The 22,958-nt window shown below is 53.2% G+C and overlaps 4 protein-coding genes across 4 annotated transcripts; 2 read left to right on the top strand and 2 right to left on the bottom strand.

The window, feature by feature from the left end:
• Positions 1-702: 702 nt before the first annotated feature.
• Positions 703-3,002, bottom strand: ENH_00034270 (iron-sulfur subunit of succinate dehydrogenase, putative; the record flags this gene model as incomplete). The annotated part of the gene is given in 8 exon segments (XM_013584970.1): positions 703-833; positions 979-1,034; positions 1,285-1,359; positions 1,512-1,669; positions 1,806-2,047; positions 2,254-2,395; positions 2,646-2,981; positions 2,985-3,002. Coding segments are annotated over 8 exon segments (1,158 nt in total).
• Positions 3,003-4,805: 1,803 nt separating this feature from the next.
• Positions 4,806-7,917, bottom strand: ENH_00034260 (UDP-N-acetylglucosamine-1-phosphate transferase, putative; the record flags this gene model as incomplete). The annotated part of the gene is made up of 9 exons (XM_013584969.1): positions 4,806-4,925; positions 5,040-5,106; positions 5,259-5,299; positions 5,918-5,963; positions 6,171-6,238; positions 6,338-6,394; positions 6,778-6,900; positions 7,123-7,215; positions 7,462-7,917. 9 exons carry the CDS (start codon positions 7,915-7,917, stop codon positions 4,806-4,808), a joined length of 1,071 nt encoding a protein of 356 aa, XP_013440423.1.
• Positions 7,918-10,726: 2,809 nt separating this feature from the next.
• Positions 10,727-14,935, top strand: ENH_00034250 (hypothetical protein, conserved; the record flags this gene model as incomplete). Its single annotated transcript, XM_013584968.1, has 1 exon — positions 10,727-14,935. One exon carries the CDS (start codon positions 10,727-10,729, stop codon positions 14,933-14,935), a length of 4,209 nt encoding a protein of 1,402 aa, XP_013440422.1.
• Positions 14,936-16,513: 1,578 nt separating this feature from the next.
• Positions 16,514-22,850, top strand: ENH_00034240 (hypothetical protein, conserved; the record flags this gene model as incomplete). The annotated part of the gene is given in 4 exon segments (XM_013584967.1): positions 16,514-20,261; positions 20,489-22,311; positions 22,431-22,484; positions 22,488-22,850. Coding segments are annotated over 4 exon segments (5,988 nt in total).
• Positions 22,851-22,958: the final 108 nt, after the last annotated feature.

Genomic DNA, 22,958 nt, shown 5'->3' with positions numbered 1-22,958 from the left:
GCTTGCCGCTTCTTTGCATGCACCCTAGCCTGCGGCTTGCGCATGCAAAGGACAAGTGGCGCCGCCACGACGGCTCTTCAACTTCAGCACTTCTTCCATACCTCGTCCATGTGTCTCTTGGGCAGCACAGAGGCGGCTTCCAAGTCCCCGTAGAACTGCAGTTCCAGTGTTTATACTCTTAGTGAATATTCACATGAGTTCACTAGGCTAGCAAGTAGGGGCTCAAAATGTATGAGCAAATGGGGTGCGTGCAAATAGTCAGATGAAAGTGCAGCTGGAGTCCATGCGAATACGTACGAAAAGATAGTGCATAGTATTCAAAGCAAGTCTAGAAGCATGTAATGATCTGTTGGCAGTAGCGTGGGTAGAGGTAGCAAAAAGGCTGGCAAGGCACAGAGGAGCTAACTGCCGCCGCCTCTGCGTCGGAGCCTTTTGCACTTGCGTTTGCCGCTGCATTTTCCGACGCCACATCACACACTAAGCTCTAGTAACGGATTTGGCACTCTTCGGCTGAGGGCAGTGGAGGCCGACACACTTCGCGCCCCAAACTACGCCTCAATCAGAGATTTTCGCGACATTATTGCGCAGACAACGCCTTAGAAGACTGTGCGGGCACATCCATGCAGGCTCACGAAGTGCGGGGCAGTTGTGGGCCGGCGCGGGGGCACGCACAGTCTGCTGCTCGCGAGTTTAGTGTCCGCGTCACGGCTGAGAGTCGATCTTGAGTTCTTTGGCCAACTCCGCAGAACGTGAACGGGCGGCTTGGGCTGCGAGTTTGACAAAGTCTGTGCCGAACTCCTCCTCAATTCGCTTTTTCATCTTTCTAATGGCTCCTGCACACACCACACCGAGATGTGAAGGGAAGCCATCATCAGGTGGTGTAACGGCACAGCGCCAAAACAGCCACAGATGCAGTGCGTCATAAGACGCAAGCCCTAATCATGCAAAACCTTGAAAATAACCTGCCAAAGCCCTTACCCGCCGGATCCAAACCTTTCGGGCACGAAATGGAGCAATTCATAATGCCGTGGCACCTGCGAGAAAGATCCGCATGCATCGCATGTGTTTCATCTCTTACGATTCCGATCAAACAGTCACAAACGATCTAACATTAACTTTAGCACGCAAAAATGCACTGAAGCCACAGCCTGTGCTCTGCAGGGACTTTATCGTGAAAACGCAATTACGAATTAAAGCGGTGCAGAAGGGAGAGGGAACGCTTGAAGCGTTGCTTTGAGGTGTATCGACAGCTCAGACCGGCAGAGGAAATCAACCGCGGCTGACCTGTACAGTTTCATCGTGTCGTTGATTTGTGCGAGACGTTCGCGAGTGAATTCATCGCGACTGTCGCTTATCCACCTAGACAAAATAAAAAATGAACACCGACCGGACTGGAAACAACTGCAAGATATGCAAATCATTTACACTCTGCGTGCGCAGGCAAGACCAACTCTGTGTGCTTTTGTTCAGTTTGCGGTCATGCAAATTCTATCAGCCAAGTGGCAACGCACCTGAAAGCCTGCATCAGCACAGCAGGGCCAAGATAAGACTGAGGGTTCCACCAGTAAGAAGGGCACGAAGTTGAACAACACGCGCACAAGATGCATTCATACAGCCCATCGAGTTTCGCGCGGTCTTCAATTGACTGCAGAATCTCAGAGCCTTCCTTCTACAGCAAACAACACAAAACAGAGAGGAGAAAGACCACGCATGCACACTCGCCAGGGCTTCATGTGTCCAGACAGCTCAGCCCACAGTGCTACCTTCACAGAACAGTTTCACGACTTGCGCAGTTTTATTTATACCGGTTCTGTCTTCCTCTGCAGCCAGGGCTGGATGGACTTGTACTGCGTGTAGAAGTTGGTGAGATCGGGCACCAAATCCTTCAGCACCATTAAGTACGGCAGCGGGACAATTTCAACTGGGGCGCTGTCATCATCCTTTTCGAAGTGGTCGTGATACTCCTCAGTGCTGGGCCCCTTCATCTGGTCCTGGGCCTCCAAGCTCTTTTCAATGGCGCCAAAAGCGGCGCCCAGAGTGCCGCCCTCTGCCCAGGCGCAGCACAGGTGCAGCACATCATAGTGCAAAACAAGTTCTTCCACATTAATGTACTTATGTAGCAGCACTACACGCTGTGTGTGCTGCCATTAGGCCCGCACAGGCCACGCTTTCACCAATTTTTGCGCCGAAAGGCCATCGACAAACACAGCATAGACGCAGAGGGATCAAGTGCATGCAGATTGAAACGCTCACGGATCTTAGGGCTTCTGTGGGTGGAGCGGTGGGTCTTCTGTATGGGCGTGAGGCAAGCGAGGCAATTTATGCCGTCTATGTTCATGGCACAGGAGCCGCAAATTCCCTCGCGGCAGCTCCTGCGAAAAGTGAGGGTAGGGTCCTACAACAGCAACAAAAGGGCACCAGCAAACACACAGCACGGTGCAGCCATGCGTCTAATTTGCAGCGACTGGGTGGTGAGCAGCTGCACATGCGCTGCACGAGCCGGCGCCTCAAGGCGCCGATGCAGCTATGGATTCCTTCGAATAACATTCAGGGGAGGCCACACACATCTTGGCGGGAAAGTTCAAAACAAAGCAGCGCGCAGACTTAGCGCAGCTGTGTTACGATAAATTAAGAGGAAATTGCACCTGTCTGTCCTTTATAGCAATGAGGGCGTCCAGGACCATCGGGCCACAGGTGGAAGTATCGAGCGTGTACTCCTGCATGTGAGGACGCCCGCCCTTCTCTGGATCATATCGGTGGATGCGAAAAGTAAGATTTGTGCCGCCGGCATTGCTGCTGAAACTCGCGCGGTGCTGTGGTACTAAACCCGATAAGGCCGGAGAAGCCCGCGGAAATAGGAGGCGACAAGCAGCCGACACACCCGCTGGGGACAACGAAGAAGTAAGGCGGCGCATTTCCATGAAAATCAATGAGTTAACTGGCCATTCGAACAGTTGGGCTTCGCTCAGTGTACAGACAGCTCAGCTCTCGCCGGCATGCATTTGTCGAAAGCAGCCTAGAACTTTGCGATCATTGGCCCAATTTTTTGCGTTGATCTCCTAAAAGGTGCACCATACTTGAGAAATCTAAATCCTTTCCACCTAGCCAGATGCTCATGCATGCAAAACGCATGCACAACAACGAGAGTAACAAAATGCGCTGCGCGAAGTCGCTCCCTTGGAAGCGCCGTTGTGTGCCTTCTCAGTTTTCGGTAGTTTTCACTGCAATATAGATTATGGTAGTCCTAGATTTTGGTCTCGCCTGCAGCTGCCCGTGTTCCGTTTATAACTCTGTTGCCGACTACTGTTACCGCTACACCATCGTCCTGGAGCCTAGAACATAGCCTGTGTTAGGCAGTTAGTTCTGCCTGGGGAGCTTCTCAGCTGGATCTCTTCTTTTCAGCTTCTCCAAGTATCAAACACTGCTCAGCATTTATCAAAGGCACAGATTGTGGTGCTAATCTGCCGATCAACTACATTGCTTTCGTCTCTCCCTGAAATGGATTTTAGAGCAACGCAAACCTCCGTGACCATTACCCTCAGACACATCTATGGAGACCTCTAGTTTTGTTCCCCTTTCTAAGCAGAAACAAAAGTGAAGGGAGACAGTGCTTGAGGAGTAAAGAGTTGCATGATGAACATGCGCAGGTCCGCTGTATAACTCTATGTAGGTGTCATTGCAGGAAGTGACCGCGAGTGTCCCACCACATCAATTCGGTGGTTTTTTCAGTTACAATTAGCGCAAATACAGGCATTATAAGCTTCAATTCATAGGGGGCCCATGAACTGTGGTCTAGTCCATTGCCATCGATTGTTATTTAAATCTACGCAGACCCGCTAGCCTCAAGTGCAGGTCTAGTCCTGTGGGAGGTCCTTACGCTGTTTTCTCTTCTACATTGTTTGACAAAACAGACCCCCATTTGCAGCCATGTCTTGTCTTTCGTGAGTGGCCTAGACCTGAGGGCGTCGCTACATGCGGCATCATCTTCTAGCCACAAGTGGAAAAGATCTTTTTAGTGGAGTGTCGCATATAAGAAGTATTCTCAAACCTGCGACACTCAACGTCTTGTTGCAACTAGCCCACAGGATACTGGAGTGGCTCTGTTGTTATCGAACTAGGGGAAGCGAAACTGCACTCAGCTAAATTGTAAGCTCAACACAAATCACAGCACCAATCTACGCTGGAATAGCGTAAAATTACAGATTTAAGGTGGAGAAAGTGGAGCCGTTGTCTGCGCATCCTAAGACAATAAATCATGTAGATGAACAGGTAGGACAGAGGCTGACACACCTTGACAAAGTAGACTAAAAAACGTCCAGAAAATAGAATGTTCGCTTTATTCAAGTACGTCTGACTCTCTCCAGGCGACAGCAACTGTGCTGTAGCTCTGACGTACGCCCATATACAAGTGCGCATCTCCAAGCGTGCCGGCTTTCTTTGTATTTACCTACTTGGTGTCTGTACTTACATGGCCTTAGACACGCATTTGAAGCATCCCTAAATAGCTAGAATGGTTAAATCCCAACAGTTAATGTGCTATGTGGGCGAATGCGCCCACTCCACAGAGGGCTGAATGTGCCTTGACAGCGGAGCAGACTGTCGGTGCTGCTTTGCTTGCGACAAGCTGAACTTGAAAGTGCATGAATATGAGCGCTCCAGTGGACATCCTCGTGTCTTTCTGTGGGGACATCAAGACAGCACACTCCTTTCTTTGCAGTTACGTTGATCTACAATAGAAATAAAAGTGAAATGCCGCACTTATTCATTACTCCCCTTGTCCTTGGGGATCTCTCCTGCCCGTAAATTCAGGCAAAGAGCAAAAACGTGCAAACGTAGTAGCGCAGGAGCAGGCCCATGGCGCAGCACGCGGCTTGCAGCAACAACAGAATACAGAGAAGCCGCTGCTCCGTCATTGGGCCAAAGATCTGCAGTAGCAGCAGCAAGAAAATTAGCAAAACGTCCAGATGTACAGGAAAGCTTTAAATCATTACATTACACATAAAATGAGTATCTGAAAAATTCAAAAATGAGTGGCTCACCCATAAAACAAGGTTTATCAACGTGAAGTTCGGCGAGGGCGCCAACAGCCCCAACTCGGGGATGTACCTGAGGATACACAAACACAGCATTTTCTTTTACCATTGCTTTGTGGATCACATAATTACGTTTTATGCAGCGTTTACAGTAAAAAGAAATAAAAGTTGTCCGTGCTGCGTAAATAGTGCAACAAACAAGACAGCTATACCAAGAAATCTTACTTGGGAGTACGATGACGAGGGCACGGAACGAAGCCGAGGAGCTGCGAAGCAGCACACAGAGATAGGAAACCCTATCAAATGACTCATAAAATCAACTGCAACTGTGTCAAGTAAGTGTTAACGCGCATATGTGGAGGCGAATCTTCAATTATATACAAATGCAGCTGAGAAACAGCTCGTCTGTGTCCGTTCCTTGTTTTTCTTCGCCTCATGGAGCCGGTGTACGAAATTGAAGAAAACCAGCGTATCAACCACCAATTAACAAAGCCAATCGCTAGTTTGCAATTATACAAAGGAGTGTACAGAGAAATATTGTGTTTATTTGGGCTTTCTTCCGTGATAGCAGCTACACAAGTCTCACCTGAGGGAGAGAAATAAAAAAATTCAGAAATTGGGGGATAAAAAATAGCAGCAAAGTCTTAGAAAAATGGCCTAAAATCCCGGCAGCAGCCAAAACTACGCCCTGCAACAAAAGAAGTTAGCTTTACAATGCAAAGCTTGAGCACTTGGCCCTCCAAATCAGAGTCTTTCTTATTTGAAGATGAGTGAAGAGTGCATAAACGGCGGACTTGCCATAGTCATTGTCTTATTACTTAGAAGTCCCAAAAGCAAAGGGCTATCGCTGGATCCCTCAGCCTTAAACCCTTTAAATTACTTACCGCAAAGCAAGTATATGTATCTCCTACGAAGACGCGCGATGGATACCTACAAACATAGCGCACCCGCACAGTTTCGGCACGAGATAACGTGAACTGCTACAGCAGCAGCACCCAAAAGACTGATAAAGCTCGATGAACAGGGACACTAATGCAGCATTGGTACTTACAGCAGATCCAGCGAGAGCAGCTGCAACAACAGCAGCAGCAGCAGCAGCAGCAAAAGCAGCAGCAGAAACGATAGTATCTAGGTTACCAGTTATGTTTCAGCAGCGCCAGCGAGGTGGCGAGGAATGGCAGGCAAAGAACTAAGGAGAAAAAATGCTGCAAAGCAACACACCATTGTAAATACAACGAAATGTAGAGAGGACAACTAAGGGCCCACTCGCTGCAAAGGGAGTATCGCCAGCTTCTCGGCATTACCTGCTGCGCCAATACCACCTTGGCTGCATCCACCGAGCCGAAGTGGGAGCTCAGTTCCTGGAAAGGAAGCAGCGGCAGAAGCAACAATACGGCAACACTAGCGGCAACAAAAGGAAAAAGTTCTCGCCGCAAAGCCCGCAGCAAATGACATGCAAGCCAAAAGAGAGGATTTACTCCCAAATCTGATGCGTTATGAATTTTTGTGTAGACTCATGGGCAGCCAAATGAGAACAGCTACAATTCAGCTGCTTCAGCAAATCTGGGCTGCTGCGCAGGCAGAATGGATTGCTGCAACACATGTGGTGAGTTGTTGCGGCAGCAAAACGACCAACAGCGTTTGCCACTTCATCTACAAGATGCAACACGAAGCACTGATAAAGCGATTTTAAAAGAATGGTGAAGGAAAAACAGCACATGTAAATGCCAAGAAGCGCGCTTACAATGACGTTGTGAATGCAAACAAATGAAGCAATGACGACCGATTGTCCCACCTCCAATCCATTTATCCCTAAAATCATAGAAGACATTATACAGACATTGTTCATTTGCTCTTTGTGCTGCTGCTGTTACTGCGGTTCCCGCTGATGTTCTTGCTTTAATCCGCGTTGTCGCTGCTGCAGCTGCTGTTTGTACTGCAAATAGTATGATAGCGGCTGCTTTCGTTTTCATTTGTGCTGCTGCTGCTTCTGCTGCTCCCGTTGCAAAAGCTCACCTGCATAAATATTTATTGCGTTTGTACAGAAGATAGTTAGAAGTGTCATGTAAACATAGTACAGCTCTCTCACGTCAACCAGCACCCAGAAACCGCTGCTGCAGCTGCCACTACTGCTGCTGGTCAGAAGTTTCGGTTCAGAGGGTAGAAGATGAAGGACGTTGTGCTGCAGCAGTAACTGCAAGTCACACAAGAGTTATCTCTTCAAGGCAGAGCTACAGGGGAGAAGGCGCAGATGCACCTTATACTTACGGAAAGAAATATGCTAAAATAGATCTGACCAAACTGCAGAATGGCAAGCAGCCCACACAAGAATGGCGGATTTAAGTTGCATTCAAGCATGCAGACGCAGCGCCTGAGAAGCGAAGAAACTGCAGAGCAGCACCGAAGCAAAGCAGCCGGCAAAACTCACCAATAGATCTGACAGCTGCTGCAGGCCCAATGAAGCGCATCTCGCAGCAGAAGCAGCAGCAGCAGCTGCTGCCGCTGGAATTGAGGAAAGCAACTTAGAGTGGATCTGCCGCAGTTGCAGCTCCCACTGACAGAGCTGCTGCATGAGCAGCAGCAAAGCCCCTACAAGATGTTTAATGGGCAGCTCAACAGCTGCAGCAACATTCGCTGCAGCAGGCGCAGCAGCAACAGCAACACCAGTCCACGCGTCCCGGAGAAGCGTATACACCCGGCAAGGTAGCACAACGGTAGTGCTGCCACTGTAAGCAGCAACTATTGGAGATGCTGCAAGCAATGGCAGCAGTAGTTTCAAGCGCCACGGTAGAGCCAAAGCATCATCAACAAAACCCAGAAAACCCATCCAGGTCGCCCCCAGCAGTGCAGCCGGATACTCCACCAGCTGCACACACACGTCCATAGAAACTTTAGCTGCAGAAGAGCGCTATTACTGCAAGCTGCACCAACACGGAAGTAACAGCTGAGACATAACTAATAACCGACAGGAGACGAAAGACGCAGAAGGAGCAGAAGCAGGCGCAGTAGCAGCAGATTTACAAGAGCTGGTAACTGCAGAAGCAAAAGCAGCAGCAGCAGCAGCAACGCGCACTTGAAGATGACGCCTATCCAGCAGCAGCTGTCCTGCAGTGGCAGCCGCGAGAAAGCAAAAGATGCAGCAGAGGCCACCTGCCTCAGGAACAAGAGGAGAGGGAGATGGCTTGTGCAGGTCGCGACCTGCAAAGCCTGCAGCAGCAGCGCGGCAGCAGCAGCAATAGAAAGTGCTTCTTTGTGTTCCTGAAACTCGCAAGCAATGAATTCAATGAACAAGAAGCACGGAGAACACAACAGCGGCCGCGTATGCACAGCATCTACACACCAGACAAGATCAACATGAGCAGCAGTCGCGGCAGTAAAACCACGAGCAGCATTAATAATAATGACAGAACCAATGGCAGCAGACAGAAGAGAAACGGCAGAAGGAGCAGCAGCGGCAGCCGAAAGAACAGCATCAACATGAACAGCAACCCTGGCAGCAGCAACAGCAGCCGCAGCAGCAGTAGCAACAGCAGCAGCAAGTACACGACGTCATGAATGCTCACCGCACTCAAGCAGCTTCCTCGCAAAGAGAGGCATGAGTCGATCAGCAGCAACAAACGCGGCAACAGAAGCGCAGCAGATAAGCTGCATGCGAAGACTGATGGCAGCAGGAGTTAAGGAGAGGACAACACAAAGCTGCAGCAGCAGCACAAGTAGAAAAATCCTTGAGCCTGGTTCCAGAGATGTCACCTCCAACCTATGGCTTCCACTACTAGTACTGCCGCTGGTGCTGCTGTCAGCACTGCCGTTGCTGCTATTAGCACTGCTGTTGCAGCTGTCAGCGCTGCTGTTGTTGCTGTTGTCAGCACTGCTGCTGTTGCTGCTGTCAGCACTGCTGCTGTTGTTGTCCTGAGGTTGGTGTGTCTCCCCATTTTCCCCACTCTTTTGTCTTTGTTCTAGACGGCTCCGGGATGCCCCTGCAGCAGATGTTTCTTGGCTTCTGCTGATTCTGTCGGCCCTATTGCTGCTGCTGCAGCGGGGGCTGCATTTGCAACAGCCGCACGCAGCGCTGCTGCTGCTGTCGCTCCTTGTGCTCTTGCCGGTGTGCCTATCTGCCAGTTCCTCTCCTCTTCTCACTGCCTCCCTTGACAAATCCGCATTCCCTGTCCTCTTTTTCTGAGCGAAGCAGAAGCAGCAGGAGCTGCTTTGGTCGCCGTTGCTGCTGCTGGATCTGGTTGCTGCTGCTGCCACTTCAGCAGCATCAACCCACCCACAAGAAAGCGGAGAGGATGGCTTGGAGTGGAAAGCTCTTTGAGCTTCAACTGTTCCATTTTCTGTTGCTTGTGCCATTTTGAAGAGCTGATGCAGGACCTCGTCTTCACATCTCAAGCATGCGCTTGCAGCCACTGTTGCTGCTGTTGTCGCTGCTAGCACTCCTGTCGATTGAATTGCTGCTGCTGCCTCTGCTGCTGCCGGTGCTGCTGTGTTTGCTGCTTGGCTTCCTGCAATTTTTCATGCTGCTTCTGCTTCTGTTGCTGCTACCGCAACTGTTGCTGCTGCTGCTGCTGCTTGCTGCTGCTCCAGCTACTGTTGCTCGTTGCCTTGGGCTTGCCTAGACCTACTGCTGCCTATCCATCTGATATGTAGAAGTCACAGCCGAGGATGTTGAATATGGAAAGCCCTATAAATGGAGATGAAATCGGCGTCGCACGGCGGCTGCCTGGTGAGCTGCTTCCGCTGCTGCCGCCGCTGTTTATGTTCGTAAAATATACTTAGTGTCAATACACTACACAAGCAGTCTTTGTTGTCGTCTCACTAAGACTTTCGGGTCTCAGCTTTAAAGTCCGGGCTCAGAATGAGGACACAGGTGACGGGTCAGCTAGTGGAGACAACGGCGCTGGGGAGTACAAAACAGTTGGAGTGCCCCTAAAGCTGCAATCTTAATGCTCAGACGTGACGGAAAAATGTAAATAGTTAGTATTCAAGTAATAATTGCGTACACAGCTTAATTGGTCTGGCCATCGGGCTGGGGGCCTCGTGTTGGGGGGCCCCCTAAGGGTTGTCTCTGAGTTTATGCTGTTACATTTTGAGATCTGGCGGCTATTAATGAAAAATTAAATATAGTTTTCCTTTTTTATTTCTTTGTTTTCCCGGTGCTGCTCCTTAATTCTGCAGAGGCTCCCTCCACAGACCTCCTTTTTCTCGTCCGTTTCTCTGGGTTCCATTTCCTTCCTTCCACTCCTTCTCAGTCTCGGTTAACCTTTTTCCTGAATGTCTGCTGTACAGTACCCTGGTGCATTCATGACATTCGCTCTTCTGCTCAGCATTCCGAGCTCAATACCCAACAGCAGCAGCAGCAACATTAGCCACAATACCAGCGAAAGCGGCGGCAGCGGCAGCACACTAGGGTTTTTCAGCACTCCGCTGATGTTCATGAGATCCTCAGCGGCACCAGACTGCGGTTTTCGCAAGCCTGGCTCCGCGAGTTAGCCCTTGTCAGCCGAGCCACGAATCACTGAATTTGAATGTGAAGAGTTGAACAACTGGGACGCAAAGTTTGCGCCTACAGGCCTCTCCTGCAATGTATCTACGGCTCAGAAGGCGGGCAGAGCAGTGGCTACCTCTGCCTCCTAAATGCGCGTGAATTCTTCCGCAGCACTAGCAGCAGCAGCAGCAACAACAAACGAACGAAAATGGCTCGGTGGGTCTCTAGCGACTCTGCCGGCCGCCTTTGTTTTTTTGACTGCGCTAATGGTTCCAGGGTTGTCCATCCTTACATACGTCGGAGCAGCAGCAGCAGCAGCAGCAGCTGCAGTGGCACGGGCAACAGGGGCTACTTCGAGAAGCTCCTGCAGAGTCACTGCAGCTGCTTGACATTCAGTGGGGGTTGGGGTGGCTATGATGAGACAGAGGTGACACTGGGAACCTCTGAGGGCGGCATTTTCGCTATCAAGTCGCACTGGCCTGCTTCTGCACCAGCTACCATTCCTGCTGCTGCTCCTGACTGTGGGAATCAGGACAAAATAATCAACAGTAGCAGCAGCAGCAGCACGTATTTTGATTTCCCGGAGACAGAAGGGAAGGCTGAAGTGCTGCGTTGTGCGTCTCTCCCCTACTCCGTCTTGCTAGTGCAGATGCTAGGTGTGCATACACCTCAGCTGCGGCGTCTGCTGTCGATCTCAGAGGCAGCAGCAGGAACAGCAGCAGCAGCTGAAGCCGAATTTTTGGGCCTGGGGGATGCTGTTTGCTGCAGCAGCAGCCACAGTGCCAGTGGCAGCGCTGGCAGCAGCGGCTGCTGCTGCTGCCACACGCGAAGTAGCGAACTCTTCGGGTCGGACCGGCATCTGCTGGCAGTCGACAAGGGAGGCAACGGCGTCGTGCTAGACTGGAGTGGCAGCAGCAGCAGCAGCAGCAGCGATGGTCTTTATGAAGCGAATGAATTGAAGGGATTCTCACTGCGGGAGCCGCTTTGCTGTTGCAGCAGCAACAGCTTGCTGCAGCAGCAGCTTGCTGTTGCCTCTGCCACAGCTGCATCATTTCTTTCCGTATTTGACATTGAAGCTAATGCTTTCTGCTTTTATGCTCACGCCCCGCCTGCCGCAACAGCAGCAAAGACCATACTTCGCTGCAGCACCAGCAACAGCAGCAAGCCCCAATCGGGCAACAGTTCAACCGCGGATGCAGCAGCTCCTGCAGGCAGCAGCAATAGAGGGGGCGGCAGCAGCCGCCTCCCTGTGTACGCTGACGTAAGCCCCCCGTGGTATCAGGGGCCGTCTGCTAGTGCAGTAGCCGCTGCTGCTGCAGCCAGCAGCAGCAGCAGCAAGCTTCAGCAGCAAGTTTGTACCAGTGTCACCTGGCTGCCCCGTCTGGGGCCCAGCATCCTCTGCGGCGTCACTGCAGATGCCCTGCTGCTGCTCTACGACACCAGGGCCTCCTCGTATCCGGTCTACCTCACTTCAACTTCTAGGCAGAGGGGCCCAGTGGGGCCCCTGGGTACTGCACCTGCAGCAAGGGGGGCCCTCTCAGAGCGGGCAGGGCCCCCCCGCCCGATGGTCTACGTCGGCGCGCAGCCAGGTTTGGTTGCTGCTTATGATGAGATGGAAGCGGCAGTACTGCCGTGCTGCTGCTGCTGCTGCAGCTGCACAGCATGCAAAAGCCAGCGAAGGGGTCAGATGGAGCAGCAGCAGCAGCAGCCCCGTGATACGCAGCAGCAAGAGTGGCAGCAAGAGTCGCTGTTCGAAGGCCATAGGGGTCAGCTTGTGCTGAAGCCCCACGCAACCCACAGGAAGAAACATGGCAGCAGCAGCAGTAGCAGCAGCTTGCGGCTACTGTCTAGCAAGCTGCGGCAGCGCATAGACGAGGATTTTGACGGCCTCATTGAGTGTTGCATGCAGCGAAAAGGTGCAAAGCCGCGACGCCAGAGCAGCAGCAGCAGCAGCAGGATAAGCAACAGCAGCGGTAAGAGCAGCGCATTATCAGCAAAAGCAGAAAGTGATGCAAAAGTAACTGACAGGAGGGAATCCGAAGGTGCGCATGCAGGGGGGAGCACAGCGAGCAGCAACCAGCACAACCTTGCTGACAAGTACAGCAGCACCAACACTAGCAGTAGCAAAGAGGCAGCAGCGCTAAGGCAGCAGCAGACCAGCTGGTGCGCTGCTCTTGTATCTGTGAGTTCTTCATCTGATTCCCCACTGACTTCATTCCCCGCGGTGTCTGCTGCTGCTACTGCAGCTAAGCACCAGCAGCAGAGGCATTCATCACTACCCCAGGAGGCAGCAGGCTGGCTGGCTACGGCCTGCTACACCCTTGTAGCGTGTTCTCTGTCTTTGCTCTTGACAGAGAAACATATGGTTAGGAGCAAGCTGCTGCAGCTGACGCTAGAGCAGCAACTGCTTCTGCTACGCAGCAGCTGCCTACCTGTAGGCGTGTTGCAGGCAGCAGGTGGCGCTTCAACTGTAAAAGGCAGCAACAATTGCGCTGGCAACAGCGGCAGTGGCGGGAAAAATGGTGGCAGCGCCGAAGATGCCGTCGCAACAGCAGCAGCCAGGCCATCCAAGAAAGCTCGACTAAAAGGAGCAGCGGCAACACCGGCATCAGGAAAGGCTTCTGTTGCCGCAGACCCTGCTGCCGCGGTGTTGCCTGATGCCGCTGCGCCCCAGGACAAGCAGCAGCTTGTCTTGCAGCAGTTCTGTAGCAGACTGGTTCGTCTGCTGCGTCTACTGGACCCAGCGGACAGCAGCAACAGTAGAAGCATGCTACAGTTGCAGCAGCAGGTGCAGCAGAATCTGCCATCTCTGCTGCAGCTGCAGCGTCAAAATGCACTGCGTTTGCTGGAATATTGTGCAGCATTCTGCTTTTGCTTTTCGCAGTCTTCTCTAGGAGCCCCTTGCGCACCTTGGGGAGGTACCTCCCCTGACACCTCAGCAGCAATGCTGCAGGCTGAAATGCCTGCGGTGCTGCTGAGGCAAGCAGCGAAGGAAGTGCTGCGTAGCTTCAGGAGAGCTGCAGGAGCAATGGAAAGTACCGCGCCTGCTGCTACTGATGCTGCTCGGGAGTTTATTGGGAACCTTCGAATGGGCTTTGGGCTGTCCACACAGCAACAGCACTTGCTCTTCAGCGTGCTTGTGTGTTGGCAGCAGAAGGAGCGGGAGCAGCAGCAGCAACGGGAGGCGCAGAAACAGCAGGACCAACACAATCTGGAGCAGGACAAGTTAAGCTCAGTGCTGCAGTCTGGGCGTCTGGAAGACGAAGGCGACCGGCAGCACCGCAGGGATGCAGAGTCAGTTGATGAGGCGCCTGAGGTGTGCATACAGCGCAACTGCATCAGCAGGCTGCCAATCTCTGACCGTCTCTACTTTTCCATTGCAAGGCAACAGAGAAACACTAATTCCCGCAGCAGAGAGAACAGCGAAGTTCACAGTAGCGGCAGCAAGCGGAACAACAAAGAGATGGAGCCAATTGTAGACACAGCCAGACTGATCTGCTGCGACACAGCTGGAGAGATTTCAGTGCTGCAAGTTTGTGTCCGTCGTTTTAGAAACCACAAAGAAAAGCAATTGCACGTGCACTGCAATGCTGCAGCATCAAGAACAGCAAACAGCGACAGCCTACAGCAGCAGGAACAAGAGCAGCGGGAACAACAGCAGGAGACGGACAAACTCGCGAGGGCAAATATTTGGTTCCCTCAGTTGCCATCCCTAGGCATCTCGAACACCAGAGCACCAGCAGAGTCAGCAGCAGCTACAGAACCGACAGCACAATTAAAGCCAACAACTGCAGCAGGAAGTTGCGTCAGCGAGAAGTATTTGGTCGATGCTGGAGGGTGCAGTTGCCGCTGCTGCAGCAGCAGCTACACTGTGGATCTGGAGATGAGCTTTGTGGCTCCGCGAAGCAGCAGCAGCAGTAGCAACATCGCTGTGCATTCCAATGGCTCCTACCTCCTACTCGCCTCAAGAGACTCTTACTTTGCTCTCTATGCAATCAGCAAAGGCCTGCCACTTAACTGCAGCAACGCCCACGGCAGAATGCTGCCACTGTTGGGTTTGGCCTTGCCACCTGTTACTACAGTCTCGCAAGAGCAGCACCAGCAGCCAACAGCTGCGGCATCAGCCGACTTTGTGCAGCCATTGCTGCTGTCTGCTGTCCCACTGTTGCCGTGTGTCCCTCTGCCCACTTCGCTGCCGCCTTATCTCGCTGCTCCTCCAGTTCCTTTATCCCAAGTTTGGCTGCAGCGCTGTTTCCAACAGCAGGTGCAGCAGCAGCAGCAACAACAAGGAGCAGCAACTCCAGCAGCAGGCACCGGCAGTGGAGTGGCTGCAGCCTGGGACACATCTATAGAATTCGCTGACTGGATATCGGAGCCCGACGAGGCCGAGTTCCAGCCAGTTGAAGAAGAAGACTAAAGGGGCTGTAGCAGCAGCGGCAGCAACAGCACTTGCTTCATTCATGATGTCACAAGCAGGCAGGTGCATGCGCAAGCAGCAGCGTTTAAGTTCCAGTTCGCACTGCGCATTTTTACAGCATTGACAGCGGGAGGAGGTGCTGCTGCGGCTTTGGCTGTGGCCCAAGCAGCAGCGCCGGCAGCAACAGCAGCAGTTGTTGCAAGAGCAGCCGCCACTACTGCTCGTGATGGCCGAGGAGAGCCCACGTGACTCAAGTGTAGCCTCTTTGGGTAGCGTACTCGCCATCCATATCATGTCAACCGTGTCTGCAGCGAAGCTAGTCAACTCTGCTGACTATAGTTTCAATGGACGAACTCGTCATGCAAAGGCATTAAAGGTCTCAGAAGTGAAGCAGCTGGGCACCGGCCTCCCCCCTGCCCCACAGTTCAGCTGTAGAGGTTGCATTCAATTAAGTGGGGAGTATGCGCGCTTTGCTGTCGAACCACGTAACACCCACGAGTTAGTATTTTCAGCTCGAACACCGGAAGTGGCTCCAAATGATCTACGAGTGGCGCATTTGGAGAGGGAAATCAGTTTCTGCACAAAGCTCATTGAGAATTAGATGATGAAGCTGCCAGTTTTTACTGGATCTGCGGTGATGTATACAATAAGCGCCTGCGTTGCACGGAACGGCGTTGTGACATATAACCGCCTTATGGAGATGAACATAAGCTTTAGTGCGTGGCGCTGCACGGAAATAACGCACAGTAATACCTTCCGACCTCTAAATTGTAGCTGAATGCTCCTTTTCAACTTTGGTTATGGGGCATAGGAAATATGCAACATGATCGTCACGGGTTCCGTGCGGCCTTTACGTTCCGCCATCACCAAAAGTTTTCCATAATATGAAGCTTTTGCAAAGGCAGTGAAAAGCAGTTAAAATTAGAAGATTTTTTGATAATACAGCCTCACTTTTTTCTTCAACGTAGATTCCTACTCAGAACTCGCGACTGCATAGCCCCAATGGGGGCCCCACCTTTGGGAAAGGGGCCCCTCTCCCCAGCTGCTGAATTGTATCTCTGGCGGATCTTATCTGACGACTTTAGCGCCTACTATGTGAGATTAGTAAGCTCTTACTCCGAAATTTTTGCAGTTGATTTTTGTCTCGTTGCCACCAGGAAAGTCTACCCTGACTGTTACCTTGGACCTCCGAGGTGTCCTCCTTGGCCCATCTCGTCTACTTCAGTTACTTCCTCTTATTTTCATGAAAGTATTTAGTTGGATGACTTGGCAACAAGTACGTATTTTTATCTGTATGGTGCGAGCGGCTCACGGGGGGCTTCCACGAAGTCGGCTGTGACCCAACCCCACGGAGGCCGCTCCTCCGCCCGTTTCAGCAATATGTTTCCCTCTAAAAGTAGTATTTATCACATGAATCGTGAGTAAGGAGCCCTGTGGAGGGATTGGGCTCGTCGTCAACTCCCTCTGCGTCCCTGAAACCTCATTGCACTCAGCCGACGTGCAGCACGCACAGCACCAGCAGCAGCAACTGCTGCTGCAGCTGTGGTGCTTCGATTTGTTTAATGCATCACAGCGCCAATGGGGCCTGAAGAAGACGAAGAGTCAGCAGGTGAACTTCGCTGCTTCTCGCAGCTGTGTTGCGGCAGCCAAGATGACACTGTAGGTGGCTGTACGCAGCAAGCGGCCCCCGATGGCCCCTTGGGGGTTCAGCTTCAAGGAACTTCCGAGGGACGACTGGAAGCGTTTTCCCCTCCGTCTTTGCCGCTTTTTGGTTGGGAGGATCTCCGAGTTGACAGCACCTTCACCTCCACCGCTGCTGGGGATCCCCCTGAGGCCCCAGGGGCCCCAAGGGGTCCCCAGGAGTCCCAAGGAGGCCCCTGGACCTCTAGGGCCACTGCAGGGGGCAGAGAGATGCTAAGCCTTTCGAAGAGCAGCATTCCCGGCGAGCCGCGAAGCAGATTTAAGGGAGCATTCAAAGCGTCTTCAAGCGGGCCCGAAGTGAAATCCGCAGAGTGCAGCATAGCGGACTTGAACGGCAGCAGCAGCACCGCTACCGGCAGCAACAAAAGCAGCAATGGTGAAGGAAACTGCCAGTCAGAGAAGCAGAGCCGACGCCCTGCATCTATTGCCTTTTACTCCACAGGCCTTGCTGCGGTGACTGCAGCTGTTGCTGCTGCATCAGAACCAGCACCAGCTGCAGCAGCAGCAACAGTAACTGGAACCGAAGGCAAGCGCGACCAGAGAGGTAAGGGTGGAGCCAGTGCTCTCTGGTTGCGGCCCTCTGAGCTGTCTTTGTTGGCCCAAATGAAAGCTCAAGCAGAAGTAGCAACTCCGTCACAGATTCATGCAGCAGCAGCAGCTGCTGCTGCTGCCTTCCGGAAGAGGGGAGTGGGCGCAACCGCAGCGGCAGGGGCAGCAGCTGCAACTGCAGGGGCAGCAACTGCAGAGGCAGCAACTGCAGCATCTGACACTGCTGATGAAGCTGATTGTGCGGCGGAAGCAGCGCCTTCAGCATCAGCAGCAGTACCAGCAATGCCGACAGCAGCTGCAGCACCAGCAGAACCTGCGGCAGCAGCAGCGGCTGCTGAAGCACCAAATGCTTCCGACATTGCAGCCTTTGCTTCCAGCGTCGATCCACCTCACTTGCCGTGCGAGAGGGGGGAAAACAAGATTTCGGGTTCTTTGTCATCCACAGGTCTTGCTGCTGCTGCTGCTGCTGCTTCCCCAGCCGCTGCTCCCGTTGCTGCCGCTGCTTGTGCTGCTGCTGCAACGGCTGCGTCTCACGCCCGTCTGCCTCATACAGATCTGCAGCAAGCTCACGCTCCCGCGTCCACAGACACAGCTGCCAGCCAAGGCCCTCGCAGGCAGCTGGTGGGGTCCCCGAAAGAAAGCCTTCTTGAAGGGGGCCCCCTTGGGCGGCTCCCACTTGCGGGCGAAGGGGCTGTTGAAGGGCTTTACGGGACAGCCCCTGTGGTTTGCGGCAGTTGGAGTGAGGCGGACAGCCAGCAGACACACAGAGAAGTGGTCTGGCAAGTTTACCAGTTAGAAGCAGATGAACTGACCCAACACACTCAGAAGGAACTGACAAGCAAGCCTGCAGCAACGGATGCAGCTGCAAAAAGGCATGCAGCTACAGCAACGCATGTAGCAGCAGCAACGGATGTAGCAACAGCAACGGATGCAGCAAATGCAACGGATGCAGCAGCAGTAACGGATGCAGCAGATGCAACGGATGAAGCAGCAGCAACGGACGCAGCAGATGCAACGGATGCAGCTGCAGCAACGGACACAGCTGCAGCAACGGATGCAGCCAGGGAAACGAATGCAGCAGAAGCAACGGATGCAGCGGCAGCAACGGATGCCACGGCAGCATCAAGCAGCACAGGAGCAACGGACACAGCAGCAGCAAAAAGCGACACGCTGGCGATGGATGCAGCAGCAAAAGTTGCGGCTGCAACAGAGGCAGCAGCAACTGAGACAGTAATAGAAGCTGCAGCAGGAGATACAGAGCTGGATATGGAGGCCGGGGTGCTCCCTGCAACGCAGCATACGGAGAGGGACCAGTCGCCGCCCTCTGTCCCAGACAAAGCAGCAACACCCGTTGCTGCTGCTTCTGCTTCATCTGCTGATGATAATGGCTTTTTATTTCCTTCTCAAGGTGCCAATACAACCCTTGAGAGTTCCTCGCCGGCAGTTGGTGCGGCGGAAGCAGCAGCAACTCGCTCGCATGCTGCTGTCCCTGCTTCCCAGCAGGTTGCTGTTGCCGTTGCTGCTGCTGTTGTTGCACCACAAGAAGTTGTTGCTGCTCCTGATGTTGAAGTGGGAGACAATAAGCGCTTAAGAGATGCAGGTGCCGATAGTGCGGCTGCTACCGCTCCCCGGTGTAGAGAAACTACACTATTGGCAACAAACTCGCAGCACGTCGCCATGAACACCGCAGGACTAACCGCAGCAGCAGCAGCGACAGCAGCAGCAGCAGCCGCAGTAGGAGCGAGATTTGCCCCAATACTCTCTCAGGGCTCCTACAGCGAACCGTCGACGCCGCGACGGTCGCTGGCGAGGGCATCATCAGCGGTAGCAGCATCGTCGTCAGCAGCAGCAGCAGCAACGCGAGGCAACTCGCCTTCGTGTCCTGCTGTTAGCACTATACCCTCTCCCTATGTGACGCCTATCAGGGTACGGGGGCCACATGAAGGTAGCGGGAGAAGCTCGGGGCCCCCCACTCCTTTGTCTTGTTGCTCAGGTTCCGGAAAGGGGCGCCTGAAGTCGTCAGCTCGACTTGCTGCTTCCTCCCTTAGCCGTGCAGCTGTAGAGGCCACAGCCAAGAGGTTTAGTCGGCTGCCGCTGGGAGGGGAAGGCTGCATTAGCCCTTTAAAAAGAAGGAAAGCAAGCAATCAAGTGCAACTAACACAGCAAGAAGCAGCGGGCGACAGCAGCAGCAGCGCCAGCGGGTTCCCGGTGGATCCGTACACTACTGCAACAAGTGAAAAACGTGGGATAGTAAAGACGGAACGTACCGGAGAACCTGAGCCGCGGCAGCAGCAGCAACAGCAACAGCAGCCAGAACAGCCCCAACAACAACAGCAGCAGCAACAGAAGGCACAAGGACAAGAGCAACAGCAGCAGCTACAACAGGAACGGCAGCAGCAGCAGCTTTTGTCACAACCAAGACTTACGGGTGAAGAGCCCGCCATATTACCCCAGCCTTTTTGTGACTACACAAGGAAAGCTAAAAGGCAAGGCGTGGTCAACTGCAGCCCAGATGTTTCAGTTCTGGGAAGCCCCCAGAAACTCTTGGAGGCATCTCAAACTCGCCTAGGGGTCCCTGAGGAGCCTCCAAAGCACCCCTCCCTGTGTGAGTCCAAGCTGCAAGCCCTACTTAACAAGGGGCTATATGCCTTTCAAGTTGAAAGTCTCTTGTGGATGCTAAAGAGGGAAAGGCGGCTGCCGGAGGAAGTCCCCGGGGCCTCCTTAAGGTATTCTGGGGCTCTGGAGCACAAGGGTGGCCTCCTTGCAGATGAGCCTGGGCTGGGCAAAACAATCCAGGTGGTGTCCCTAATTGTCGCCACTTCCGGCTTGTCTCTATTCTCTCAAGAGCCTCTTCAGGCGTCGGGGAATGCTTTCGAGACTGCCTCTAGGGCCCAGATGGCTGACGCCCAGGGTCATCCAGGGAGCGCAACAGAGGCATTAAGAGACGCAGAGAGGCCCTTACGGTCGCTTGTGCTATCTCCCGCCTCTCTGGTTTCTCAGTGGGAAAGAGAAATTCAGAAGATCGCTGGCAGGCAAATATCAGTGCTGAATGTAACGTCGCGAATAAAAGAAACAGGTGACACCAAGAGCTCACAGCAACAAGCCGCTGCTGGTGCTGTTGTTTCTGCTGCGCACCTGCTTCGTGTTGTGTGCTTCCGTAGCTGCGGCAGCTAATGTGCTTCTGCTGCTGCTCTTGCTGCTTCGATGTCTGAGTTGTGCGGAAGTCCTGCTGCACGAGAACGAACTAAGTGGGGAGCTGATAGTTGCGGGTGTTTTTTATTTCTCTTGCTTTGCTTTGAGCAGGGTCACTCCTCACGCCCTCTGTTTTACAAGGCGTGGAGGTAGTTTTGGCGTCTTACGAGGCGCTGAACACCGCCGAGTGCCTCTGCAAACCCCCGCGGCTCAGCAAAAAACGTGGGAAGCAGCAGCAGCTGCGACAGCAGGTTGAGCATGAGGGGGAAGACGATCCGTCGTGCTGCAGCTCTTCTGGTGTTGATACAGCTGACTCAGAGGGGACTCCAGAATCCAAAGTGCCTCCTTTTCACTCCCCCGTTGAATCTCCAAGACTTGCGCGGTGCACCTGCGAATCCGGAAGTCCATTTCCTGCTGCTCATACACCGTCGCCTTTTCGTAGGAAGCTGCCTATACACCCGAGTGGACCAGACGAGCGGCTATCTGTACGCAGAGGCGTTACAGCCATCAGCAGCTCCCCTGTGCACCAAGCAAGGCCTCCGCATACGCCCCGCCGCACTGCAGTCGCATTGTGGGGCCCACAAGGACCACGGTGCTCCTGCGTCCGCTGCTTTCTCTTGGGCTTCAGGTGGGAACGGTTGGTTTTAGACGAAGTCCATCTCCTTTCTCGCCGCCGGTGGCTCGCGAGCACCGTAAAAGCCATATGGGCTGTTTACCGGTGGGGGCTCACGGCCACCCCGGGAAGCTTTCGGGTCTCCATGGCCTCCGACGAGGGAGAGAAGCTCAGTGCATTGTGGGACCGCGCAGCACTAATGCGTTTGTTGGGGCTGCTGGGCGTGGCTGATGAGCAGGAGAGAGGACAGGCCGAAAATGAGGTCCAGTTTAGTGTTTGTTTTTGTGAAACCAAAGAGGCAGAGGAGTCCTGCAGGTGTATATGCACTGGAGCAGGCACAGAAACAGGTGCAGGTGGGAGCGACATGGGCAGGCTTGTGCTGCGAAGAACTCATGCTGCGTTAAAGTTCTGGGCAAGAAGAGGCAAGCAAATATGCACAGGAGCGCACAAACAGCTGCAGCGCATGCGGGTGCAGTACCTGCTACGACACCCGACGCTGCCTGCGGTGGAAATGACATTCCAGAGACTCAAATTTGTCTTTCCTGAAGAGGCTGAGCTGTACAGAAACACCGAGGCTGCGGCAAAGCAACAGATGGCAGCTGCCAGCGGATCAGCAGCAGCTACAACAGCAACATATGCAAGAGCTTCACTCGAGTGGATGGTACGCCTGCGGCAAGCATGCCTGCACGGCAGCCTCGTGCATGGACACGCTCACTACAGCCCCCCTGCAACACAAGGCTCTCCACTGTGTTTCAGTAGCTGGGAGGACACAAGTACGATAGGAGGTCCACCGCTGCAGCGGCGGCGTCGACTTTCTGTGAGATCATGCGGGCAGCCGACGGAAAGACAACAATTTCGAAATGGGAGTAAAGGCGTGCAGCACCCCCAGCAGCAGCAGCAGCAGGGAGAAGAAATGGCTGTGGGCTGTAGCCCTCCAACTGCTTTTAGTGTTGCTGCTGAAGCTGCTGAGCTCAGGTCACGTCCCAGCACAAAAGCGAAGGCCATTGCGTCTGCTTTAGCAGCAATACTGCGAGTTGATCCCATGGCTAAGGTGCTCATTATGTCCGCCTTTTCTTCCTTTCTAAACTTACTCGAACTGTACCTAACCAGCATATATGGCTCCCAGCAGCACCCGCAAAAGCACGCGCTGCAGCAGTCGCTGGCTGCCCGAGACAGTTCCGCTGCAGAAATATTCAAAATAACGGGAGATACGACTATTGCAAGCAGGGCCATGACTATAAGCAAATTTGCATCAGAAAGGCACGCGGCCATCATGCTCGTCTCAGCACTCGCCACCGCACATGGGGTGGATGGACTCCAGGTGGCAGGCAAGCAAGCCACGAATGCTGTCTTATTGGTATCTAGTATCAGCCAGAGTGTACTGCAGCGCGTAGGGATTCGTGCTGCTGTTACGCTCAATGTGTGTCACTCATGGTGTAGTGTAGTCCTCTATCGCTGGGCTACTTATGCAGAGGGCCATGTGAGTTCGGCATATAGCTAATGGCTAAGGCGAATATCTTATACCGCATGTTTCGTTGTGCAGGGCATCTGCTGATTTGCGAGCCCATAATGAACCCCGGGAGGCTGCGGCAGGTCGTAGGCCGTCTCACGAGGATCGGCCAGTTGGCGCAGCAGGTGTCAGTCCAGCTTTTTTTCGTAGAAAACACAATTGAACATCGGATCCTTCGGCTCCATCCACCCGTAGGGCTCGGTGACAACCGCAGTTCCTCAGCAGTAGAGGAAACGACACTTTTTTATGAGGGGCTTCCCCCACAAGTGTCTCAACAAAATCAGACGAACAAATTTAACGCTAATAATGCTTTGTCCATCCTCGGACTAAGCTCAGAGGAGCTTAGATGAGCTATCTTATTCCACTCTAAGGTGTATATACACGTCGCGGTGGCAGCTTGTGCAAGTTTCTACTACGTTGACCGTTCCTCTTTTTTCTACCTCTTTCTTTTTGTCGCT

The sequence above is a fragment of the Eimeria necatrix genome, genomic scaffold (genome assembly GCF_000499385.1).
Source record: "Eimeria necatrix Houghton genomic scaffold, Enh_scaff24, whole genome shotgun sequence".
In the NCBI taxonomy this organism is placed as follows: domain Eukaryota; phylum Apicomplexa; class Conoidasida; order Eucoccidiorida; family Eimeriidae; genus Eimeria; species Eimeria necatrix.
The sequence above is the reverse complement of the archived record's forward strand: the minus strand, read 5'-3'. Positions and strand labels throughout refer to the sequence as shown.